The 22,478-nt window shown below is 48.4% G+C and overlaps 1 protein-coding gene across 2 annotated transcripts in view; it reads left to right on the top strand.

The window, feature by feature from the left end:
- DAGLB (diacylglycerol lipase beta) overlaps positions 1-22,101 on the top strand; it is a 28,188-nt gene extending 6,087 nt beyond the window's left edge. Inside the window, exons 3-16 of one of the 2 annotated variants that reach the window (XM_039879890.1) lie at positions 749-920; positions 1,383-1,641; positions 3,110-3,232; positions 4,024-4,151; positions 5,107-5,233; positions 5,376-5,486; positions 6,902-6,985; positions 8,886-8,963; positions 11,898-11,978; positions 12,064-12,191; positions 17,392-17,460; positions 17,545-17,617; positions 18,630-18,880; positions 18,988-22,101. In XM_039879890.1, the coding sequence (XP_039735824.1) occupies positions 749-920; positions 1,383-1,641; positions 3,110-3,232; positions 4,024-4,151; positions 5,107-5,233; positions 5,376-5,486; positions 6,902-6,985; positions 8,886-8,963; positions 11,898-11,978; positions 12,064-12,191; positions 17,392-17,460; positions 17,545-17,617; positions 18,630-18,880; positions 18,988-19,183 (1,880 nt within the window). In that variant the 3' untranslated portion in view covers positions 19,184-22,101. The remainder of the gene's footprint in view (positions 1-748; positions 921-1,382; positions 1,642-3,109; positions 3,233-4,023; positions 4,152-5,106; positions 5,234-5,375; positions 5,487-6,901; positions 6,986-8,885; positions 8,964-11,897; positions 11,979-12,063; positions 12,192-17,391; positions 17,461-17,544; positions 17,618-18,629; positions 18,881-18,987) is intronic. The other variant, XM_039879898.1, reaches the window with a different exon arrangement.
- The last annotated feature ends 377 nt before the right edge of the window (positions 22,102-22,478 follow it).

The following is a 22,478-nucleotide window of genomic DNA, read 5'->3' as shown; positions in this document are numbered from 1 at the left end:
TAGTGTTTATGACAACTTTTTCCCAGAGGGAGAGAGTTGATGTTTTGCATCAAGAATTAAAGCACATGGGCCTCTGTTGATATTTGGATTTGTTTTACAATGCAGTAAAAAATGTTGTGTCTAAAATGTTAGGCTTCTCTGAGTGGTCTTGAACATCAGAACTGTTCATTTCTCAAAAGCGAGGGGTCATGCAGACCTGGATTATGTTTCAGAAAGTAGGAACCAGGCTCTCTGAGCCTCAGGTTTCTCGTTTGTGAAACGGGGTGGTGACTTATCTCTCAGTCGTCGTGAGGATTAAAGAATAATGGATGTAGAGTGTTTGTGTGGTGCCTGGATCGACGGAGGCTCAGACAGGCGGCGAGCTTACTTTCTTGGCTGGTTAGAACTTGGGTGACCGCTTCTCTCTCTTTGTCCCAGCATCATTTTTAATAGCACCTTCCTTTGCTCTCAGAAGTATCCCAATTTGGACAGTGATTATTTGGTCACTGATTATCTGGCTAGAGCTCTGAAGTGTTTTTAAACCCTGGTAAGTCTAAGAAATGAATCTGAGGCTTTTTGCAATGTTTCCCATTCCTAACTTTGTCACTTGCTCTTAAACTCGGGTGTTGATTACCAGTTACAAGTAGAAGTTAGATGGCGGGAGTCCATACGTTACCAGTATGTGCTCTAAGAGTTATATTTTCGTAGAAAATAAGTTCTTTATCTCCAAGGAAGCAAGTGACCAGTTTGAATATTTTCTGTCTTGCAGGAACCATTTGTAATCCTGGGCCGCGGAAATCTATGTCTAAGCTGCTTTACATCCGCCTAGCTCTCTTTCTGCCAGAGATGGTCTGGGCTTCTCTGGGGGCCTCCTGGATAGCAGACAGTGTTCAGTGTGACAAGACAGTTGTGAATGGCATCATCGCAACCGTTGTCATCAGGTGAGGTCTTCCCGTCATCTCGTGGGCAATCTAAAAACATCTAAACATGTGAACGAAAGGCCCGTTAATATCTTGTGACGTGGCAGAATTCTTTTGGTTTTACCGAGAGGAACTGGAGCACTGGGGAGTACGGGCCTGGGTTCTGGTCAGGGCCTGCAGAGAAGTTCCAGCTGCTTCCATGCCCATGCTGCAGCACTGCCCACCAGACAGCTCCTTTTTCCTTTGTGGTCTTTACTTTTAAGTCTCTGATCTTTGTGGGGCCTGGGTTAGTAATAGGCTCATAAGGAACTTTCTAGAAGAAACAAGCTGCTCATCTTAGCCCGGTTCTGGGAGAACCACGTCTGCCTCGGTAGCTGGAGCCGCAGCCGTGCGGGTGCAGAGCCTGACTTTTCCGGGGGGCACCTGGCTTCCCGTCTGGCCGTCAGACCCACAGTCATCAGCTCTTTCCTCTGTGTTTTGCAGCTGGATTATCATCTTCTCCACCGTGGTCACCATTATCATTGTCTTCGACCCACTGGGGGGGAAAATGGCTCCGTATTCCTCTGCTGGTCCTGGTCACCTGGAAAGTCACGAGTCAAGCCAGTTACTGACCGGCCTCAGGACAGCAGCCACCAGTGTGTGGGAAACCAGAATCAAGCTCTTGTGCTGTTGCGTTGGGAAAGACGACCAGACTCGAGTTGCTTTCTCGAGCACTGCCGAGCTTTTGTCCACCTACTTCTCAGTAAGCTGAAGGGGTCCGGTTTCGTCTCTTTCTTGTATTAAGTGAATGCTGCTTACGTTAAGACGAGTGCTCTGTGTTTTGAGCCCGTCCCCCAGTTCACAGAAAACAGCTCTTGAGAATTTGTTAACTGTGGGTGTCCGGGACGGGGAGATAGCCCCAGGACAAGTACTTGAGTCCTCGGGAGCATTAACCAGGGCCCTGCATTTGCAGACCCTGCCTCACTGGTCGGCGCATCCTGGTGATGACACCCGTTCATCACACTGCCAAGATTTTGAATTTGTTTTTAATGAACCGAATACGTTTTTAAGAAACCAGTACATTTTGGTAATAATTTGTCTTCTCATGTCCCCCATCCATCTGGCACGCAGCAGATACTCTCAGACCTTGGTCTCTCACTGCTTTGTAGCTTGATAGAAACAATAGGCTGTTCTGCCCCTGGAGGAGAGTTTGAACGGATTCTCGCAGTGTAGTAGGTGCCATCTTTCTAGAGTGGTTCTTCAGTGATTTGAAAATACTCGTTTTCTTTTCACGTTTAATGTGTGTCTTTTCGTGTTTTGGCCTTTGGTAAACTGCTGTCACGCTCACCGCTGAGGCCCAGGAAGGGACAGGTGGTCTCTTGACGTCCTGCGCGCCCGTGATCTCGCTTCTCTCTTGTCGACCACGCTGTCCGGGGCTGGGCCCCGGGCCTAGCAGCAGCCTCCATATGGGGATTAGAGAAGGGTGTGCCCTCAATCATTTTAAGGGAGTGCTTCGGCCCAGTCTTAAAATACTTGAAAAAAGAAGAGAATCTGGCTCCTCTTAGAGGATGTCGACCTGCATCATAGGCGGCACCGATGGCTCAGTGGCCAGGTGGCCAAGTGACCTGCTCTTTCCTATGGAGCAGAAGTGCCCGGCTGTGGCTAAGGATCTGTGCCTGCTCCGCAGCCTCCTGGGGGAGAAGGGTCAGGTCAGGCTCTGGAGACTCACTCTGTCGCCCTCCCCGCTTGGGGCTCTTTTTGAGGCTGGCTGCACCCAGTGAGCATAAGGTCAGTCTCATAAATCTCTGCCGTGCACCTTTCAACAAAACTGTCACAGCATTTTGAGCACCGAGGACATAAACATGGCTAAAATCGGCCATTACTACAAAAATGTAGAGTTTACCCATTTTCTCTCTCACTTTACAAAAGGTGGGAAGTTGATAAAAATAGCTGTCACTTGAAGTGGAATTTAAAAATGGAGCTCTGCAAATTTTTTATGCTCTCCAGTGGATTTGTCTGACGATGCAGGGCAGTAAAAAACATTAAGCTCACATATAGGACGAGTCCCGAAAAGGAAATACTTTTTAAAGCACCTTTTTACATATAACGTAACTGTGTGTGTGTGTGTGCACGCGCGCACGCATGTGTGTGAACTGTATAAAACTGATTTTAAGGAACCGTGGGCACTTCCCGCGGGGTTTTATGATGGGCCCTTGTGATTCCCCATCCAGGACACGGACCTGGTGCCCAGTGACATCGCGGCAGGCCTCACTCTTCTCCATCAGCAGCAGGACAGCATCAGGAATAACCAGGAGCCTGACGAGGTGATCAGCCATTCCCCAGAGCCCGCCCAGGTGAGCACGAGCTTCTGCTGGGTCGTACAGTTTCGACCTTCACACCCCTTTGCTAATCTTAAAAACAACAAAAAACAAAAAAAAACCTAGCTAGCAGCAGTTTCAGGAGTTGGCTTACGATCAGATTGTGGTGTTTCCCGCGACCTGTGGTTTGTCACCTTTCAGTTGGGGAAGCCCCTCATCACCTGGCGTTCAGGTCGAGGGAACCTGTTCGGGCCGGCTCGCCGTGCATGGCAAGCGCTCTCTCTCAGGAAGCCGGCTGTGCGTGTGCGTGTCAGGGCCGCCTTGCAGGTGGGACCTGATCCTCCCCGGTAACGTGTTGGCTCTTTCTGGGCCTGGGGAGCAGAAGCAGTTTGGCTTCGTGTGGTGAGCGTTTTCCTACCAAAGATTTTTATGCTTTTGGAGGAGAAAATTCCACATAGATGCATGTGTTTCTCGTCACCTATTCAAGCACCTAGTTCCCAGAGAACCACTTGTGGCAGTGGCGTGGGAATCTGCTAGTCTTCGCCTGCATCGGGCAGGAAGTCACTGGCTCATTCCCCCTGGAGCCAGAAGAGTCATCAGTGGCCTGTGCTGCTGACCCCGCCATGCTTGCCGCAGCTGCTAAAATGAGGGCCCGTCTCGTCTGTGCTTAAGGACCATTTATTTCCCTGTGGACATCCTCAGGGAGGTGTGATCAGTGAGGAGGGGAAGGGGAGGCTTGGGAGTATGAGTGTGGGTTGAGGGTCTTAGTGTGTCGACCTCTCCGTAATGCGTCCCCCTGAAAAAAAGCTTTTCCTCTTCTCCTGCAGGAAGCTGACTTGGATGCAGAACTAGAAAACTGCCACCATTACATGCAGTTTGCATCAGCTGCCTACGGGTGGCCACTTTACATCTATAGAAACCCATTCACAGGCCTCTGCAGGGTCGGCGGTGACTGGTAGGTCGGCCTGGACTGAGGCCTCCACCTTCCTTCCAGATGTTGCTTGCTATGGTGCCCATAGTTTATTTTCTAAAAACAATCGTATTTTCCTTTTAAAAAAAAACTTTTTATTTTAAAATATTTCAAAAACTGCAAGAGCAGTGCTAAGAACTCCCACATATCTGTTATCTAGAGGCACCAGCTGTGACCCATGTTTGTCGTGTGCTGTACCACTCCCTATATGTACATACTTTGTCCCCTGAACCAGTAGAGATCTGGTTGCAGGTGTCAAGCCCCTTTATCTCTGATTGCTTCAGCCTGCATTTCTTAAGAACGAGGACATGCTTTTACACAACTACAGTACAATTAAAAATTCAGAAAACATCGTTAATCATTCGCTAAGTTACAAACTTACATTCAGAGTTTTCCAGTTGTCCCAATAACATTTTTATAGCAGTTTTTTCTCCACTCCAGGGTTATGTATCGCATTTAGTTATCACGTCGTCTTAGTCTCCTGCGGTTTGGAACAGTTTCTCAGTTATCGTTTATCTTTCATGATACTGACATTTTGAAAAGGGCAGTCCCGGTACCCTGCAGAACAGCCCTCGGTTTGCATCTGTCTGGTGGTTTCTTCATGAGATTCAAGTTTGACATTTTTGGCACGAATGCTCCATGAGGAACATTGTGTCCTTGCTGCATCACAGTGGGAGACACACGATGCCAGCGAGCCCCACTGCTAGTGACTTCAGGGTCTCTCAGTCCTTGTTGATTTAGTTTTCTGAATATGTAAAGCATTAACACGATTTCAGAAGTCAGAACCCTAGTAAGAAGCGTGCACAGAAATACATTATCTGCTAAAGGCCGTCGCACGTTAGCCAGACGAAGGCCTAAACTCTCGTCCTCGTATTCGCTAGGAAAACAGGACAGGGGCCTGGCGTTCCTTGCCAAGTGGCTCAGTTGTCCCCGTTTTTAGTTGCAGAAGCAGGACGACAGACTACGACTTGATTGGAGGTGATCAGCTCCACTGCCACTTCGGCTCCATCCTGCAGACGACGGGGCTCCAGCACCGGGATTTCATTCACATAAGCTTTCATGACAAGGTGGAGTGGGACAGTGCTGCCTAACGTCTTTGGGGGCCTGGGTCCTCTGAGATTCTGCTGGAAGTTATAAGTTACTACCCCAGAAAAACGTGGGTGTACACACATACTTATCCCCCCTCCCCAATTTTACATACCATTTCAGGGGCTTTTCAGACCTCCTGGAAGCCCGCACGGGTTTAACGTAGATGGAGCAAAACGTCTCTGTCAGAGGTGTGATGCTGTTTTACATGAGTCCGTTCTTTATGGGAGAACAGTGAGTTCACCTGGGTGTTGATCGCACACAGGTGTTGGGAGTTAACTAGCCCTGTTTTGGGGTCTGAGCACCATGCACGGTAGTGTGGAGCAGTCCAGAGGGTGTTGGGATCGCTGGGGAATTGGTGGCCTACGGAAGCCGCTCTGTCTGGTTTCTACGCCCCGTCCTTGGTATGGCTTCGCAGCTCTCCCGGTGATTCTCATGCAAAGGTCAGAACCTCTGGTGTATGGTGGTTTTCAACTTCGCTGCCTCGTAGAGCCTCCTGGGAGCTTTTAAACCTCCAGAGGTTTAGGCCACAGCCCAGATCTTTTAAATCAGAGTATCTGGCATTGAGGCCCCAGCTCAGGAGCCCCACCGGTGACCCCAGTCTGCAAATCATTTGGGAACCACTGGTGAGCGTACTGCTTTCCAGCCCAGTGGCTCCCAGACTACCATATTGAGTCACCTGGGGAGTCGATAGAAAACCCGAGGCCCAGGTCACACGCCATCCCGGCTGACCCCGGGTGCAGACGTTATTTCGACGCTCAGCGCGTCTGCCACGCAGCTCCGCACTGCCCTGACGCTGAGTGGTGGTGGCAGGGAGAACCGAGGAGTTTTCAAGGACAGTGCTTTTCAGAGGGTTTGTGACTGTTCAGGGGGCCCCCGTACGACATCATCAGTCCCTCTCCTGTGAAAGTCGGCAGTCTTTCTTTCCTGCTTGCTTCAAATACACAGCTGTCCAGCACAAGCAGGTGGCCATCATCACGGTTTGCCACCATCGATGGATTACTTTCCACAAGCCAGGCGCTTTCTGTCGGCACACCAGCCAGGAGAGAGAGGTGCCATTGTATCCTTGAAGATAGCACTGCCGATGTTTGCTGGCACTCACGCGCCAGGGGAGGGGCCGAGCGGGGTCCCTCAGCCAGGCCTGCCTGACGCCACGCCTGCAGTGTTCCCCAGGGCTGGCTCCGAGGCCGGGAGCCCGGAGTCACAGCTTTGCCTGTGGTCGGTTCTGGGTGACGGTGGGGCTCCCAGGCCCGGATCTTCGTGCCCCGTTTGCACTCATACCAGGTGGGGACTCTGGTCTTGGCCACTGAGATAGCCCTGCCTTGCCCGAGGGTGACAGGTGGCGGTGACCTGCAGAGTCGTTGGTGAACAGCACCTGTTGGTCCTGGCCCAGAGGGGCGATTTCCAGTTGGTTACCACAGAACTGGATGCATCCAGTGACTCCCTGAACGCGTGCTTCGTGAACGCCTTTTGCGTACAAGCGTCAGTGGTCGCTCCGCTGAGCGAGGACGCGAGCCTGTCAGTGCCCTGCTTCTGTGCCATGGGGACCGGGTGTTCATCGCTGCGTTGGTGGACGCTGGGCTGGCCTCGCTGTGCCAGTCGGTGTGTGTGCGCACCACTCAGGCCTTGCGTGTCTCTCCCCCCCGCAGGTGTACGAGCTTCCCTTTTTAGTGGCTCTGGACCACAGGAAGGAATCTGTTGTGGTGGCCGTGAGAGGGACCATGTCACTGCAGGTAAGGAGCCGACACGGCAGCCGTGGGATGAGGGGGCGAGTCGCCTGGTCGCAGAGGCCCAGAGACCTTTGCCAGAACCGAAGCGAAGCAGTCGCGAGTTCCTGCATCAGGCAGGAAAACACCGAGATGTAAGACGAGGAAGCGAATCCAGGGTTGTGAAATGCTCCCCTTGAAATAAAATGAAGCCGTTTCTTTTTAATTGAGAAATGTCAGAAACATGGATGCCGGCAGAGTGGGCTTCCTGCTTGAGGAACTAGAAGGGTGCCCGCTTGACTCCCTGATGTGGCTGGCCAGGCCCCTAACCTGGGTGACCGTCCCCTTGAATTTTCTACACCCAAAGCCAGAAGGGGATAGTAAGTTAAGTAGTGCTGTCAGATGTCGCACGTTGTCAGCTGCAGCCCCAGCCCCCCAAGTTCCTGTTCTGGATCTCAGCCGGACCAATGCACCAGCCGGTGCCAAGGGCCTGCTCCGCAGAAGCTGTGCGAACCGCCACTCCACCCCCAGCCCAGGGGCCCCTCCCCCGCCCCCGTATGCCTGACTTCCTGCCCCGTGGACATGCTGGGTGACTGTCCTGTCTCTGTGTCTGCGTCAGGCTCTTTGGTCTCTTGGCTGTTCCTCATCTCTTTGCCTGGTTCCTTCTTCTCTGCTGACCCAGAAATGTAATGAGACCCAGAGCTGGAGCCTCCACCCTCCGCTGCCCTCTGACCGGTTCTGCGGGGCAGGGCTGGCCACGCTGGCTGGCGGCCCGGACTCCCCGCCCTTCCCTACCCCTGCGTCTGCCCAGAGACGCTCAAGAACCCAGAACCCTCACCTCCTGGATCTGCCCCTCCATCTGGCCTCCATTTCTAGTGAGAATGCAGTGTCCGCCCACTGCCCACCGAAGAGCATTTTGGCCAGGGGTCTTTAGTGTGTCCACTTCCTGCCAGGCCGACGAGGGGGGCCCTCCCGGGCCCCACTCTCTGCCCACGTCCTCTCCATTTCCAGCGCCATGGCTTTGTTCTAGCCCGAGTCCTGTCTTCCCTGGCCAGCGGCACTGTTTTCTGCTGTGGTCCCTGTCCTCTCACCTTCTCAAGCTGCCCTAAATACTGTCCCCATATACCTTCCCAGAACGTGGGTCTGATCTACCATTCCTCAGAGACCGCCAGCGACTTCCCACTGTCTTTAATACAGCGTCGTCACAGCTCTGCTGGCACCTTGTGACCTGACCCCAGCCTGCTTTTCCAGTTCCCACTGGGCACTCAGCAGGCGCCAGTGTTTCCCAGCCCTGGCAGCCAGCATCCCCCGTGGAGCCTCGGGTAGTGTGGGGGTGGAGCTCCTCCCTGGCTCACTGGATCCTAGGCTCACACCAGCCTCCTACAGGTGGCCTCTGCCTGCATCGCCCCAGTGCGCCCATGTGCCCCGCCCCCCGCCTGCTTCCTGCGCAGATGCCTTTGCCGTGGGCCCTGCTGTGCCCTCAGGTGAGGGTGCCAGCCTGTCCTGTGCTTCCTGAAAAGGAGCTTTTCCTCTGGACTCTGGCTCAGGCACCACTTCCTCCAGGAAGTCTCCCCTGCTGTGCTCACCCGCTTCTCTGCTCTGTCTGATGTGTTTCACCCTCCCTCACATTTCAGTGGACTGTTGACTGTGAGCCCTAGGTGTGAGCAATGAGGGAGAACAGGGTGTCCTTAGACGTGTCCCAGGTCACCCTCCCCGTTGTGCATCGTGGCCCAGAGCTGGTCGTGCTCCAGATCCCTCAGGAGCCACCTGGCCACTTGGGTTTCTCTCCTGAGTCCAGGCTTCATGGGGTCAGGTCTCAACAGTCTGACCCAGGAGACGGTGCCGTCCCTGCTGTCTCTGAGGGGCCCACCCCCCAGCCTCAGACAGCGCATACCTCGCCGCAGCCTCTTCCAACTCTCTCTTGCAGGACATCCTTACGGACCTGTCAGCGGAGAGCGAGACCCTCGACCTGGAGTGCGAGGCGCAGGACTGTTTGGCACACAAGGTAGAAGCCCTGGGCTTTGCGGTCTGGAATGTCGTTAAGGAGAAGCTGAGAGGGCTCAGAATTTCCCCAACTCTGAATCTGCTGTTAGTTCAAGCCGTGTAACCAACAGCTGCCACGTGCCAAGCGCTGTGCAGCTGAGTGCTTTCGTTCTTACAGTGCAGATGTCGTGACAGCCCTGTGAGGAGGTGGTGGTGGTTTTTTTGTAAGAGAAAGAAGCACATTCAGAGGGATCGAGTGAGTTGCCAGGAGCCACACAGTCCTTGGCTTGTCAGAGTCGGCATTCGAACCCGTCGAACATTTTCCTTCCCTTACAATTAAAGCAACACATTCTAGTGGTGAAAGGAAACCAGTCCACTCCAGAGCAAACGCGCTCGCCCACCGCAGGATCCGTCTGGAGGCAGCGCTGGCAGCGCGGTCCCCGCGGGCTGGCTGTCATCCCACGGCTTTCTTGGCAGATGTCGCAACACCCAGTTCTCGTTCTGCTGTGCCGTGCGGTGGGGACGCGGGGGTGGGTAGGGGGTGGGCAAGAGCTCTTCCTGAAGGTCTGGAACACGGCTGCCCAGAGGAAGCCGTTGGCCTTTCTCGGGTTATAAATACACATGACGTAGTATTTATCATTTTCACTATTTATGAGTGTAAAATTCAGTGGCGTTATATACATTCAAAATGCTGTATATCCATCAGCACTGTCTATCCCGAAACCTTTTCATCACGCCAAACATAAACCCTGTCGTTAAAGACTAACTCCTCCTCTTCCCCAGCCCTTGGGAACCACCATTCTGCTGTCCCCATGAATCTGGTATTCTAGGGACCTCCTGTAGAAGGAGTCATGCAGTCATTGTCCTTTTATGACTGGCTTGTTTCACTTACTGTTGTTTTTAAGGTTTATCCATGTTGTGGTATGTGTCAGTTTCCTTCCTTCTTAAGGCTGAGTGATGTCCCATTGTGTATACATATCCCTTCGGTTTGTCCATTCGCCCAACAGTGGACACGGGGTATGCCCATGTTCCGGCCACCGTGAATTGGGCTGCTGCGAACACAGGATGCAGACACCTGCTCGGAGCCCTGCCTCCAGTTCCTTCGAGCTGCGGGGGCTCACGGTGGTTCTGTGCTTAACTTTCTGAGGACCTTCTACACGGCTTTCCCACACAACTGCATCACTTGGCGTTCCTCATCGACACTTATTTTCCGTTCTTCTTATAGCCACCTCTGGTGGGAGTGGGGATGAAGCGGGGGCAAAGTGGTGTCTCGCTGTGGTTTCGATGCGCATGGCCCTGGTGACTGATGAGGTCGCAGCGCGCAGTGTTCTGACATTTGAGGGAGAGCCTGGGATTTTTCCCAGACGTTACAGCAGCTACTCGTGGAGAGAAGGTGCCAGTCAGGGGTCGGGTGGAGGGCAGTGGGCTTGTGCCATTTTTATACACATCATGTATTTTTTTAGCCAAAACACATTACTTCCCTAGTAGTTGTTTTTTAATAAAATGCTTAATTTTTAAACAAAAACGTATTACAGCAAGAGTGTAGCCGCCATTGATGGAAACGCAGTGTCCTGCACAGTGCTCCGTAAGGAGGCGTGACAGTCCTAGGAATGTGGACTTTTCTCCGTTAGCCCTCAGCTGGAGTCCAGTTTAGCTAATATTGGGCATGCATGAAAAAAAAATAAAAATTTTAAACCTTATTATAGAGACACATCACAGAACACCTCAGAGTCCAGTGGGCTAGGCTGAGGTTCCGTTCTCACAGGAACTTGCCTGTTATGTGACTGCAGGCTGCAGCATCGTGGGTTGGGTCTGTCATCAGCTGAGGCTGCCTCCCGCACCGTTTCTTCCAGTGACAGCTCTTTTCCAGAAGCCAGGAAGACAGCTGCTCGAGGCACAAGGGCACGAACTGGCCTCTGCTCCTGGCTCCACTGTCCCAAGTTTTGGCTCTGCCGCTGTCCGCAGTAATTGGAATTCAAAGCTCTGCAGCTGAAAACGGTCTTGGCATTTTGTCTGTGAAACACGTGCCAGGGAGACTCACGGTCAGCAGCAGTTGTGATCCAAGTTCTGTTTGGCTCTGACTGCCCCGAACGATGGGTGCCTATAAACGCGGCAGCGAGTTGGCTGCACTGCAGACTCGCAGGCAGTAAAGGGAAATTGGGTGTTTGGTCAAGTGCTGTCGGATGTACGCAGAACATTAAACCCTTCGAGCTTTCTTTTGGTTTCTCTGCTGTGAGGCCAGATTCACATTCCACTCGCAGAATTACAGAATTATTGAATCAGAAACTTACGGTAACTCTGGAGAGGCAGCCACAGTCTCCCATGCGCTGAAGTTCTCCACGTTAGAGGACAAGCCACACGGGCCAGGCCTGTCTCGTCAGCAGGAAGCGCTCCAGAGACACGTAGGATTGTCTCTGCTGGAACTGCCCAGCCTTCAAGAAGCTGCGGACATCTACTTTTATTAGGGAGTTTTACATTTTACTTATTTTTTGAAATTAAAACCTGACCTCCCTCTGATGGTCTAAGTTTCGCCTTTGCAGGAACAGTGGGCGATTAATGTCATTGACTCAGAACTTTGTTTTAACGTCATCTTGAAAGCTGTCATTTATAACCTAAATGACCAAGCACAGGAACTTGGCCAGAGTAAATGGCGATACATCCATGTGGCAAAACATTATGTAGTTACAGAAAACGCCGTAGAAATATCTGGTGACACAGCAGGATGTTGCTGATGTCACCCATGCGTTCATGGGGATAGAGCACCTGCTGCATGCCAGCTCTGCACCAGGTGCCAGGAATACAGCAGTGAGCAGCAGGTGTGGCCGCTGTCTGAGACGCTTGCTCCTACTTGGGGGGACACAGTCACAAATGTGTGTACAGTGTAAGCCTACTGTACGTCCTGACGGAAGCTGCCTCGTCTGATGATCACTCGCCACCTCCTTTGTCTCGTTTTTAGGGGATTTCTCAAGCCGCCAGATATGTGTATCAACGACTCATCAATGATGGGATTTTGAGCCAAGCCTTCAGCATTGCTCCTGTGAGATTTTAATTTTTTTTAATTTTCCTTCTGTCATTAGCCGTTTGGTTTTTTAACCTTTACTCATTCTACTTTTGTCCTCCAGGAATACCGGCTTGTCATCGTGGGCCACAGCCTGGGAGCGGGTGCTGCTGCCCTGTTGGCCATCATGCTCAGAAAAGCATACCCAGAAGTCCGATGTTATGCCTTCTCCCCGCCCAGGGGGCTGCTCAGGTCCGTTCTCCTTCTCATAAGTCTAACAGGTGCCATGTACCAGCCATATGGTTCAGGCGGGCCTTTTACTTGTAATTTGATGGTACTTTTTCATCCTCAGGAGAAGTTTGCTTTCAGTTACTATTTAGTTGAAGAAAGAATGAACAGCCTCTCATAGGTCTGACCATGGCTTTGATTTCCTAAATGATATAATGCTAAGATTCATTTTTTTATATTGAGGTCTAATTGACAGACAACATTTTTAGTTTTGGGTACACAGCATAATGATTCAGTATTTTTGTATACTGCAAAATGATAACAATCTAGTTAACATCTATTACCACACATCGTTACAGAATTTTTCTTGTGATGAGAACTTCTAAGATTTACTCTTAGCAACTTTCAAACACGCGATACAATATTATTAACTGGTCGCTATGCTGTACATTACATCCCCACGACTGATTTATTTTATCGCCAGATGTTTGTACCTTTCGACTCCCTTTACCCATTTTGCCCCATCCCCCACCTCCAGTAACCACCAGTCTGTTCTCTGTATCTGTATCTGAACTGTATCTGAAGTGAGATATGGTATTTGTCTTTCTCTGACTTACTTCACTTAACATAATACCTTCAAGGTCCATCCATGTTGTTTCAAATGGCAAGATTTCATTATTTTTTATGGCTGAATAATATTCTATTATCTATGTGTGTATACATACAAATACATTTTCTTTACCCATCCATTTGTTGACAGACATTTAGGTTGTTTCCATATTTTGGCTGTTGTAAATAATGTAGTGAACATGTAGGTGCATATACCTTTTCAAGCTAGTGTTTTCATTTTCTTCGGATAAATACCCAGAAGTGGAATTGCTGGATCATGTGGTAGTTCTATTTTCAATTTTGGGGGGAGCCTCCATATTGTTTCCCACAGTGGCTGTGCTAAATTATTCCCCCAACAGTGCACAAGGGTTCCCTTTTCTCTACATCCTCACCCACTTTTTTTTTTTTTGGTAATACTCATTCTAACAGGTGTGAGGTGATATCTCGTGATTTTGATTTGTGTTTCCCTAATAATTAGTGATGTTGAACATTTTTTCATGTACTTATTGGCCATTAGTATGTCTTCTTTAGAGAAATGTCTACTCAGGTCCTCTGCCCATTTTTTAATAGGATTTGGTGTTAAGTCCTGTGAGTTCCTTACATATTTTGGATATTAGCCCCTAATTGGATGTATCATCTGTGAATATCTTCTCCCATTCACTGGGTGGTCTCTTTGTTTTGTTGATGGTAACTTTCAAAAGCGTTTTAGTTTAATGTAGTCCGATGTGTTTATTTTTCTTTTGTTGCTCTTGCCTGAGGAGAGACATCCAAAGTAGATACTGCTAAGAGCGATGTCAGAGTTTACCACCTGTGTTTTCTTCTAGGATTTTTATGGTTTAAGGTTTTACATTTAATCCATTCATCCAGGTCTTTAATCCATTCCGAGTTTATTTCCGTATATAAGTCCAATTTTATTTTTATTTTTGTATGCATCTGTAGTTTTCCCAACACCAGTTACTGAACAGACTGTCTTTGCCCCATTGCACGTCTTTGCTTCCTTTGCACATTTTTGTCAATGCTTTTCTGCATCTGTTGAGACGATCATAATAGTTTTGTCTTTTAATTTTGTTAATAAGCAAAGATTTATTTCTGGATTCTATTCCGTTGATCTATGTGTGTTTTTATGCCAATACCGTACTGTTTTGATTATTGTCGCTTTGTAGTATAGTTTGATATCAGGGAGTGTCAATACCTGCCACTTTGCTCTTTCTCAGGATTTCTTTGGTTATTCAAGATCTTTTGTTGGCCCCCAAATAATTTCAGGATTACTTGTTCTAATTCTGAGAAGAACGCCATTGGTATTTTAATAGGGATTGCATTGACTCTGTTTATTGCCTTAGGTAGTATAGGCATTTTAACAATTATTAATCCTTCCAATCCATCAGCAAGGTGTTTTCTTCCGTATATTTGTATATTCTTTAATTTTGTTTCTTAATGTCTTATTACGGCTTTCAGAGTATGGGTCTTTCACCTCCGGTTAAATTTATTTCTAGGTGGTTTATGCTTTTTTATACAATTATAAATGGAATTGTTTCTTACTTTCTCCCTCTGATCATTTTTGGTGTAATAGAAACACAACAGATTGCTGTATACTGATTCTGTGTCCTGAAACTTTACTGTATTCATTTATTAGTTCTAGTAGTTTTTTTGTGTGGAATCTGTAGGTGCTGATAAGACCATTAAAATGTTGTGTCCCTTTGCAGTCAATTCCTTCCTCCCACCCCGAGGCAAACATGAGCTACTTTTTGTCACTGTAGTTTGCCATTTCTAGAATGTCATATAAATGGAATTTTACAAGATGTCATGTTTTGTACTGTGCTTTTACTCAGCAAGGTGCATCTAGGTTGCATGAGTGTTTGCTTTATTATTCTTAGGTGTGTGTAGGATTGCCTTAATGTATCGTGCTTGAAATTTGTTAGACTCTTGAATCTGTGAAGTCTTAGTCATTGTCTTTTCGTGTATTACCTCTACTCTGTTCTCTTTTTTGGGACTCCAACTGGGTACATATCACACCTTCTCATTCTAGTTGCGTCTCTGGCGTCTCCTTCCTGTCTTCTATGACTTCGTTTCTATGTGCTACATTCTGTATATTTTCTTTGGATCTTTTTCTAGTTCACTATTTCTCTCTTCAGTTGCTTATGATGATCTTTTAAAAATATTGTTTTATTATGGAATTTTCAGATGTCGAAATTCAAACAAAAGTGGAGAATAGTGTAATGAGCCCACCCATTTAATCAGCTTCCCTAATTTATTAACACGATTAATCTCATTTCATAACCCACCCTACTTCCCAGATCTCGTTTTCTTTTAAAACAAATCTAGACATTTCCTCTGTAAATACATTAACATATCTCTAAAAGATGCTTTAGAAAAGTAACAACTCCTTGATTCCAGTAATTGATTCCATTCTCCCAATTATCTCACAGCTGTTTTATTTGAATTGTTGATTTGTTGGAATTCAGGTCCGAGTAGGGCTCTCATACTGGGCAAATGTGTCTTGTAACTGTTTTCATGCACAGCTTTTCCCTCCCATCTTTATTTCTGGAGCCAGGTTGTCGGTTGTGGAGAATCCACATTCTGGATTTCTCTTGTGTACTCAGTGTGGTTTAACACGTTCCTCTGTCCCCTTGCTTGTCTGTATGTCATAGAAGATGGTAAATATGTCCAGAGACTTGATCAGATTCAGAGATTCCTTTTTTCCTGGCTCCATAGTCATTTTATTTATTTTTTAAATATTTTCCTTGTCCCCTCCCCCCTCTGGTAACCACTAGTCCATTGTCCATGTCCCAGAGTCTCTCTTTGTCCTGTCGCTTTTAGGTATGTATCGGATTCAGAGGTTTTTTTTGACAGTACACCTCAGTAATGGTGTGTGATCCCTGCTGCACCACACACATCAGAGGCACGTGTCTGCTTGTCTTTGCTGTGAGCAAGTAACGGTATGAGAGGCTGCAAAATGTTGCTGTTCTGTTTCTAGCATTCCTTCTGCATTTATTAGCTGAAAATTATAAAGAGCTTTTCTTCAGGGGTCTGGTACTGTGAGTTAGGTCACACAGGAAAGGCATTCACTCTGCCCTGGCCGCAGTGTTCAGAACAGTGGCCGTGCAGCTGTCTCCAGAGGCGGAGTTACTACTTTATGGTGCCGTTATAAACTCGGCCTTAAACATCTTTGTTCAAAGTTTTGTTGAAGTTAAAGTCCATCGCAGTCATTCTTTTGCTGGTCACACTGTCCCATCTTTCGCCAGTGGGAGGCCCTTCAAATTAGGCTTCTCATCCTGACACAAGTCCAGCTGCGTGGTGGTCGTCTGCTTTCTGGTACTACAAAATATTCTCACGCTTTTGCCCTGTTCTGTATCTGGCGTCAGGCATTTCTCCAAGGAGTACTGTTTTCTTTGAGTGGGAAATGGTTCTTAAGAGACCACGATCTGAGTACCAGGGGTGCTCATTACCACAGGACAGGAGTTTCTAGGCCTTTTCAGTGGAAAGAGGTAGGAAATGCTTTTGTTTCAAAGAAAAAATATATTCTTAATTTTGATATTTCCAGTTTAAAGATCAGCGTTTTTACTTATTTGATTACATACTTGGTTTTCAGCAAAATTCTTATCTCTTTTCTCCTATGCTAAAAATCTTGGTTTCTGTCAGTGTTAACCTAAAATTTTTATTTCTTTCTCTTAGTACATATACAGACACATACGTAGGTCGGTAGCTCAGTTTCAGAATGGCAATACCGATACCACCTCGAGCAGTTAGAGGTTTCTTTGCAGTTTGTTTTATCCTTAGGTTATAGTCCTACTAGGGAAGTACAGCCAAAGTTTAATGTCACTTAGTATTAGGTTCACTGTTCCATTTGACATTTTAGGATTCCTTTAGTTGTTATTTTGACTTAGTTTTGTTTTATAATTATATCAAAGGTACTGTCATAGAAATCCACGTTCCGTCCCTGCTCCCCTATGCTCCCTCCTCCACAGGGAGCCATTTTTAATATTTGATCATGTCTTTAAATTCTTCCCCTTTTCTGGGATGACAGTGTGCTACTACACATGCTGTCTCGTATCTTGTATTTAACTTAAACAGTGGTTCCTGAGGTCACGTCCCAACAGTACAGATAACCCTCAGCCTCTCACAGATGCAAAGGACTCAGCCCTCTGTGCATGTGCTGTAGGTTATTAACTGAACAGTTCTCTGTGGATGGACAGTTGGGTTGTTTTCAGCCTCTGCTGTTAGAAGTAGTAAAAGCTGCAACGAATAGCCTTTTGCATCTGTCTTTTTACATTCTTGCCAGTGTGTTTTTGTTAGATTCCTTAATGTGGAGTTGCTGGGTCACAGGATATAGGCGTATCCTCAGTTTGTGGGTCTTGATTTGGTTTGACATGTTAGCCGTGGTTCGTCTTTGTTGACGTATGTTGTGGCTTTCCTATAATCTGGCCAGTGAGTTGCTCTAATCGGAGTTTCCATGTTACTTCTCTTCCCCTTTAGGGGACAGAGAGCTGAGTTCTGTTCTGTTCTGTGAAAACCGATGTCTCACTGACCTGGCAAAGTCACTTGATTTCTCTTTGAAGCCCTCAGTGGGCAATATCATCATAAAACTTAACTAATTTTTCTTCTTTTGAAATTTCAGCAAATCCCTTCATGAATACTCTAAGAACTTCACCGTGTCACTTGTCCTAGGCAAGGATGTGATTCCCAGGTGAGTCGGCTGGACGCTTCCTCTAGGGTTGGGGTAGCTGAAAAGACCGAGTACTGAGCCTCAACCCGTTCTTTTGCTAAACAGGTTAAGTGTGACCAACATGGAAGACCTGAAGAAGAGAGTCTTGCGAGTGATCGCTCACTGTAACAGGCCCAAGGTAACCTGTGCCCGGTACGAGGCCCTGCAGGAGTGTGGCCTCCCCAGGGCGCTGTATGTGGCTTCAGAGGATGTTTCTAAATTTAAAGCCTCTTAGCCTAGGGCATTTGACGCTATTGCTGGAAGCTCTTTCTATTCTCTGTAGAGACTTCTATCTGGTGTCCCATAGATGACGTCTAAGAAAGCAAATGGCTAAATCGAGCACATGCAATACCACAATTAGAAAATACTAAAAACCATTCCTGTTCCAATTAAGTGATTTGCTTTCTGGCGCACTTCTTAGCCCTGTTTTGTGACCAACAGTATTCTGATGCCTTTGGTTCCCACGCTTAGAAAATAAGGCTGCCAAATACAGAGTTTAAGGTATATCATTTACAGGGAATAGTATATCTATGCTGTGGAATATTATGCAGTCATTAAAAATGGTGACATAAATTTGTATTTACCATTAGTGAAAGACATCCATAATGCATTGAAAAGTTTGTTCTTGAAAGGCAGGCCTAAATGTGGTTCTCTGAGGTGTGATCCGTGGCAGGAGAGGTTACATGGAGATGTACGAGCTTCAAAAAATAACCTCAAAATGTGATTTTGTTTAGATAATAGGATTAGAGATGATTTTCACTTAACCTTTGTTTCCTGACTTCTCATGTGTTCTTGTTGCTAATTAGGAAAAATATTAAAAATTTTTAATACTTTATTCACAATTAAAAAAACCTACCATCTAATGTCTTAGAGGGAAGAGTAAAACTGGTTTGCAGAATTACCTGAAAAGAATTAAGGGTAATTTCCCCTCAGAATCTGCATGATTTGATTTTTAAATATTGCTTCTAGTGTGACGGCTTCATTGCCCAAGAGATACCTGAGTTAGGCCCACTGACCTCCGGCCTCGCTCAGATGTGTCTGTCTGAGCTCTGAGGGGCGCTGCCACCTGGCTCACAGTCCAAAGAGGTCTCTGGTGATGGCGAAGGCTTCTGAGTAACAAGCACACTTGTCTTCTCGGGTCTCGCCCTTAGTACAAGATTCTGCTGCGCGGGTGCTGGTATGAGCTGTTTGGAGGGGACCCCGATAACTTTCCAACGGAGCTGGATGGGGGCGACCACAGAGACCTGACACAGCCTCTGCTCGGGGAGCAGAGTCTGCTGACACACGGGTCCTCGGCTTACAGCTTCTTCAGTGATTCCCCGCTGGACTCCCCCACCAAGTACCCACCTCTCTACCCTCCCGGCAGGATCATCCACCTGGAGGAAGAGGGCACTGCAGGGAGGTGAGTGTGGGCGGGGCCTCGTGTGGCTGCGTCCCCCCACCAGTGAAAGGAACACGATGTGGCCTTGAACTTGACATCACGCTCGGCTCCTTGGTTTTCTTTTTCAGGTTTTCCTGTTACACCACACAGTACACCGCCAGGTGGGCGCACGAGTCAGAATTCAGCAGGATCCTCATCGGCCCCAAGATGCTGACGGACCACATGCCCGACATCCTGATGAGAGCCTTGGACAGCATAGTGTCCGACAGGGCCACCTGCATTTCCTGTCCAGCCCAAGGGGGCCCGCACGTGGACCTGGTGTGACCAGAGCTGCTGGAGGCCACCCCAGCACGACGGACTCGGACTCACACTGTCCTTAAAGTGACTCAACGTCTGCGCGGTGCCCGTGACGCTGTGCACTGAAGGCACTGGATGGATGGGCACTCAGGTCGCCAGTCTAAAGGCCCGGCTGGTCTGAGAAGCTGTTTCGATCACGGATTCTGCAGGCTCAGGAGTTAGGAAAGCACAGAGCTCACGGTGCTGCTGAGAACGAATGTGTGGGAAGCTTCAAGGAGCTCCTTCCCCTGGGGCCTGCTGCCTCCTGGGCACCTGGGAGCCGCCGGGGGAGGGGCGGGAGTGCCCGAGCCAGGTTTATGGCCCTCCCGGGTCTGTGGCCTCCCCCTGCGCAGGCCACTTCTCACTGTCAGTCTTGTCCCTGTGGAGATGAGTCTGAACTTGGCAGACAGGTGTACAGTTTATTTTACAACTGGATTTTCCTGGCTACACTAACTGTCCTCAGCTGTGAGGACGCGGACTGGGGCTTGCTTCTGGTCATTAAGGGTCAGCCCTGAGCTGCGACTGGGAATCAGGACAAAACCAGCTCAGGAAAGTGAGTGGAGACCAGCTCCTGCCCCGCGCCCCGCCAGCCGCAGCGCCAGGCCCTGGCCCTGTTTACACTGTGTGGTGGTTTCATCAACATCCAGTTGATTTAAACACTCCTTCTGGCTCTTGGAGATGGACCAGTGGATTCAGAGGGAATTTAAAAAGTAAAGCACTTACACATGTCACTAGCGTCTACCGTGATGTGCTCTTCTAGTGGAAGTTTCCAGGAAGGGCTTTTACTGGGAGGTTTTACAGCAATCTTTTAAGCATTCTGTCCACTGCAAACAAAATGAAGTCTTAAATTTTCTCAGTCCTGTGGCTAAAGATTGCACAGCTATCTGATTCCACCCCACCCCCCACCCCCTGAGATCCCATAAAATGACAGTAAAGGGATTTCTTTAAAAAGCATCAAGTCACAAGAAAGGGGAAAAGAGACAGGAACAATGAGAAGGCTCGAGTTAAACAGAATCCGGAGGGAAGTGGGGAAGGGAGGACAAGCCAGCCCGCCTCCCGGCCCAGATCCCCACGGGCTGCTGACGCAGGGGCTCACTGAGGGGGCCCCTGAAGCTGAGAGAAACTCGGCCTTTCCTGTGCTTTGGGGCGGGGGCGGGGGACACCTGCACAGCTGAGGGCGAGGGAATGACATTCCCCAATTCCTCCCACGTGGCTCCCAGGACCTTAAAGGAGAAAAACCACCAGAGAAATCTGACCTCTAGGGATACCTCCCATCAGGGCCTCTGAGCTGTCACCACCAGACCATGACAGCTTCTGAAAACCTGCAAAGGGCCATCTGAAGAACTTCGATTGAAATGCCACGGTAACGTCCAGTTGCTGCAAGTTCTATTTCTAAACACGATTCCTGTTCACTCAGGGCACAAAGGTAGATGGTCGCAGACACACTTTGAACACTCCCTTCTGAGCCGTGCGCTTGGTTTCCAGTCTGCTTTTGAGGTCGACCTTTAAGCACGAGCCAAGGATGGCCAGACACGAGGAACGAGAGACCCAGAGAAATGGAAGTGGGAGAAGCTTCAAACGCCCCCAGCTGCAGCTCGAGAACAGAGAAAGTGCTGCAACCACAAAACGGGCCGAAAAATGGTATCCAGAGGACAGAACAGATGAAAATTAAAAGCATGAACGATGAATAAAAACGGATACCTGACTAATGGGAGATAGGAGCTTCCAGATGGAAAGAGCCCACAGAACATGACATCAAAATAAACTCAGGACACACAAGACAGGGGGAAGACTTGAAAATAAAAGTATTCCCCGCAAAGGAAATGGCCAAGTGGGGGAGCTGCCTCCAAAAATCTGAAGTTACTTCCAGCCCGGAATTTTAGAGCCAGGCAAAAATATCAGTGGAGTGAAGTTATTTTCAAAGATGTAAGGGCTCAAAAATGTAGGTTTCCTACACATTCCTTTTCAGGAAGCTCTTGAACAATCTGTTCATCAAAATAGGAAGTAAATTTAAAAATGAGTCACGTGTAGGCAATAAACGAACATATTTGAGAAATGGTGGTCAGAGGATTTAGAGACTAGGGAAATTGATGAAATACATAATACATGTGAACATCTTGAGAGATTTAGACAACAGATGGCAGGCCACAGTTAAGTACCCAGAAAACTAAGCCTTATATAAAGATCCCCAGAGAAACCAAAAGTAGTCGTGCGGGCAGGCCAGGTTCGGTGCCACCCAGCTCAGCCGCGTGCTGACGTGGTAATCACAGACACTAATAGCAGCAGCCAACACAGGAGCACGGGGAAGGCGGCGGGGGCCAGCGGTGCCCTGGAAGACGGCCCTTGTGTCTGCCGCGACGGGAATGTCTGTTCACGGCTGAAACTGCGAAACCCAACCAGCAATAAAAGCACGTGATTGAGACTGACCCCGGGACGGGGCAGCAGCTCCATCAGTTTTCACCTGCCAGTGATTTAAGCCGTCCCGCCTGAGTGGGCAAAAGCCTCCACACCAGCCCAGAGGCGGCGTCCTGGGAGCTTCCAGTTGGTGGACACATGGACACAGGGGAATGGCATGCTGAGGGAGCATGGAAGTCCCACACCCCTGCCCCGGCCCCACCTGGCATGTCTTCTACCTGGCTGTTCCTGAGTTATGTCCTTTTACAATAAGCTGGCAATCTAGTAAAAAAAAAAAAAAATTTTATATATATATATATATAAAATTTAGGCATATGGAGGCAAATTATGAAAAATTAGTTGAAAGAACTCAAAGTAGTTACATCTGAGGAGGGTAAAAGGAGACGACTTTGTAGCAAACTTTTATAACTATTTGGTTTTTAAACAGCATACTTTATCTTTGGTTAAAACTCAAAAATAATCTTCAAAATAAAGAATATTTAGAAAATGGATTCTAGCATGAACTATTTATAGCACAATTTCCGGTTCCAGAAAGGATCTTAAAATCATACAGTCAACTTCCACCCAGTCAGCTTCCGCCCTACCAAGATGCCAGCTCGAGTCCCAACATCTCATTTTCAGCCCAGAGCTCTGGCCTGAGACGCACGTGCATGCGTGTGCACACACACACGCCCCACGATGGACATCACATGAGTATCTCACCAACGTTCAATAGGTCCAAAACCAAATACCAGGCACTGTCGGCTGATTCATCCATCTTCTTCCCCCTGGGAGGGCCACCCGCTCCCTGTCCCCCCAGCAATGAAAACACTGAAAATGAATATCAACAACCCAGGATTTTGAAGTGGGGCAAAAGCAGGAGGCTGTT

This window comes from Pteropus medius, unplaced genomic scaffold (genome assembly GCF_902729225.1).
Source record: "Pteropus medius unplaced genomic scaffold, Ma_sr-lr_union100, whole genome shotgun sequence".
NCBI classification, from domain to species: Eukaryota; Metazoa; Chordata; class Mammalia; order Chiroptera; family Pteropodidae; genus Pteropus; species Pteropus medius.
The sequence above is the reverse complement of the archived record's forward strand: the minus strand, read 5'-3'. Positions and strand labels throughout refer to the sequence as shown.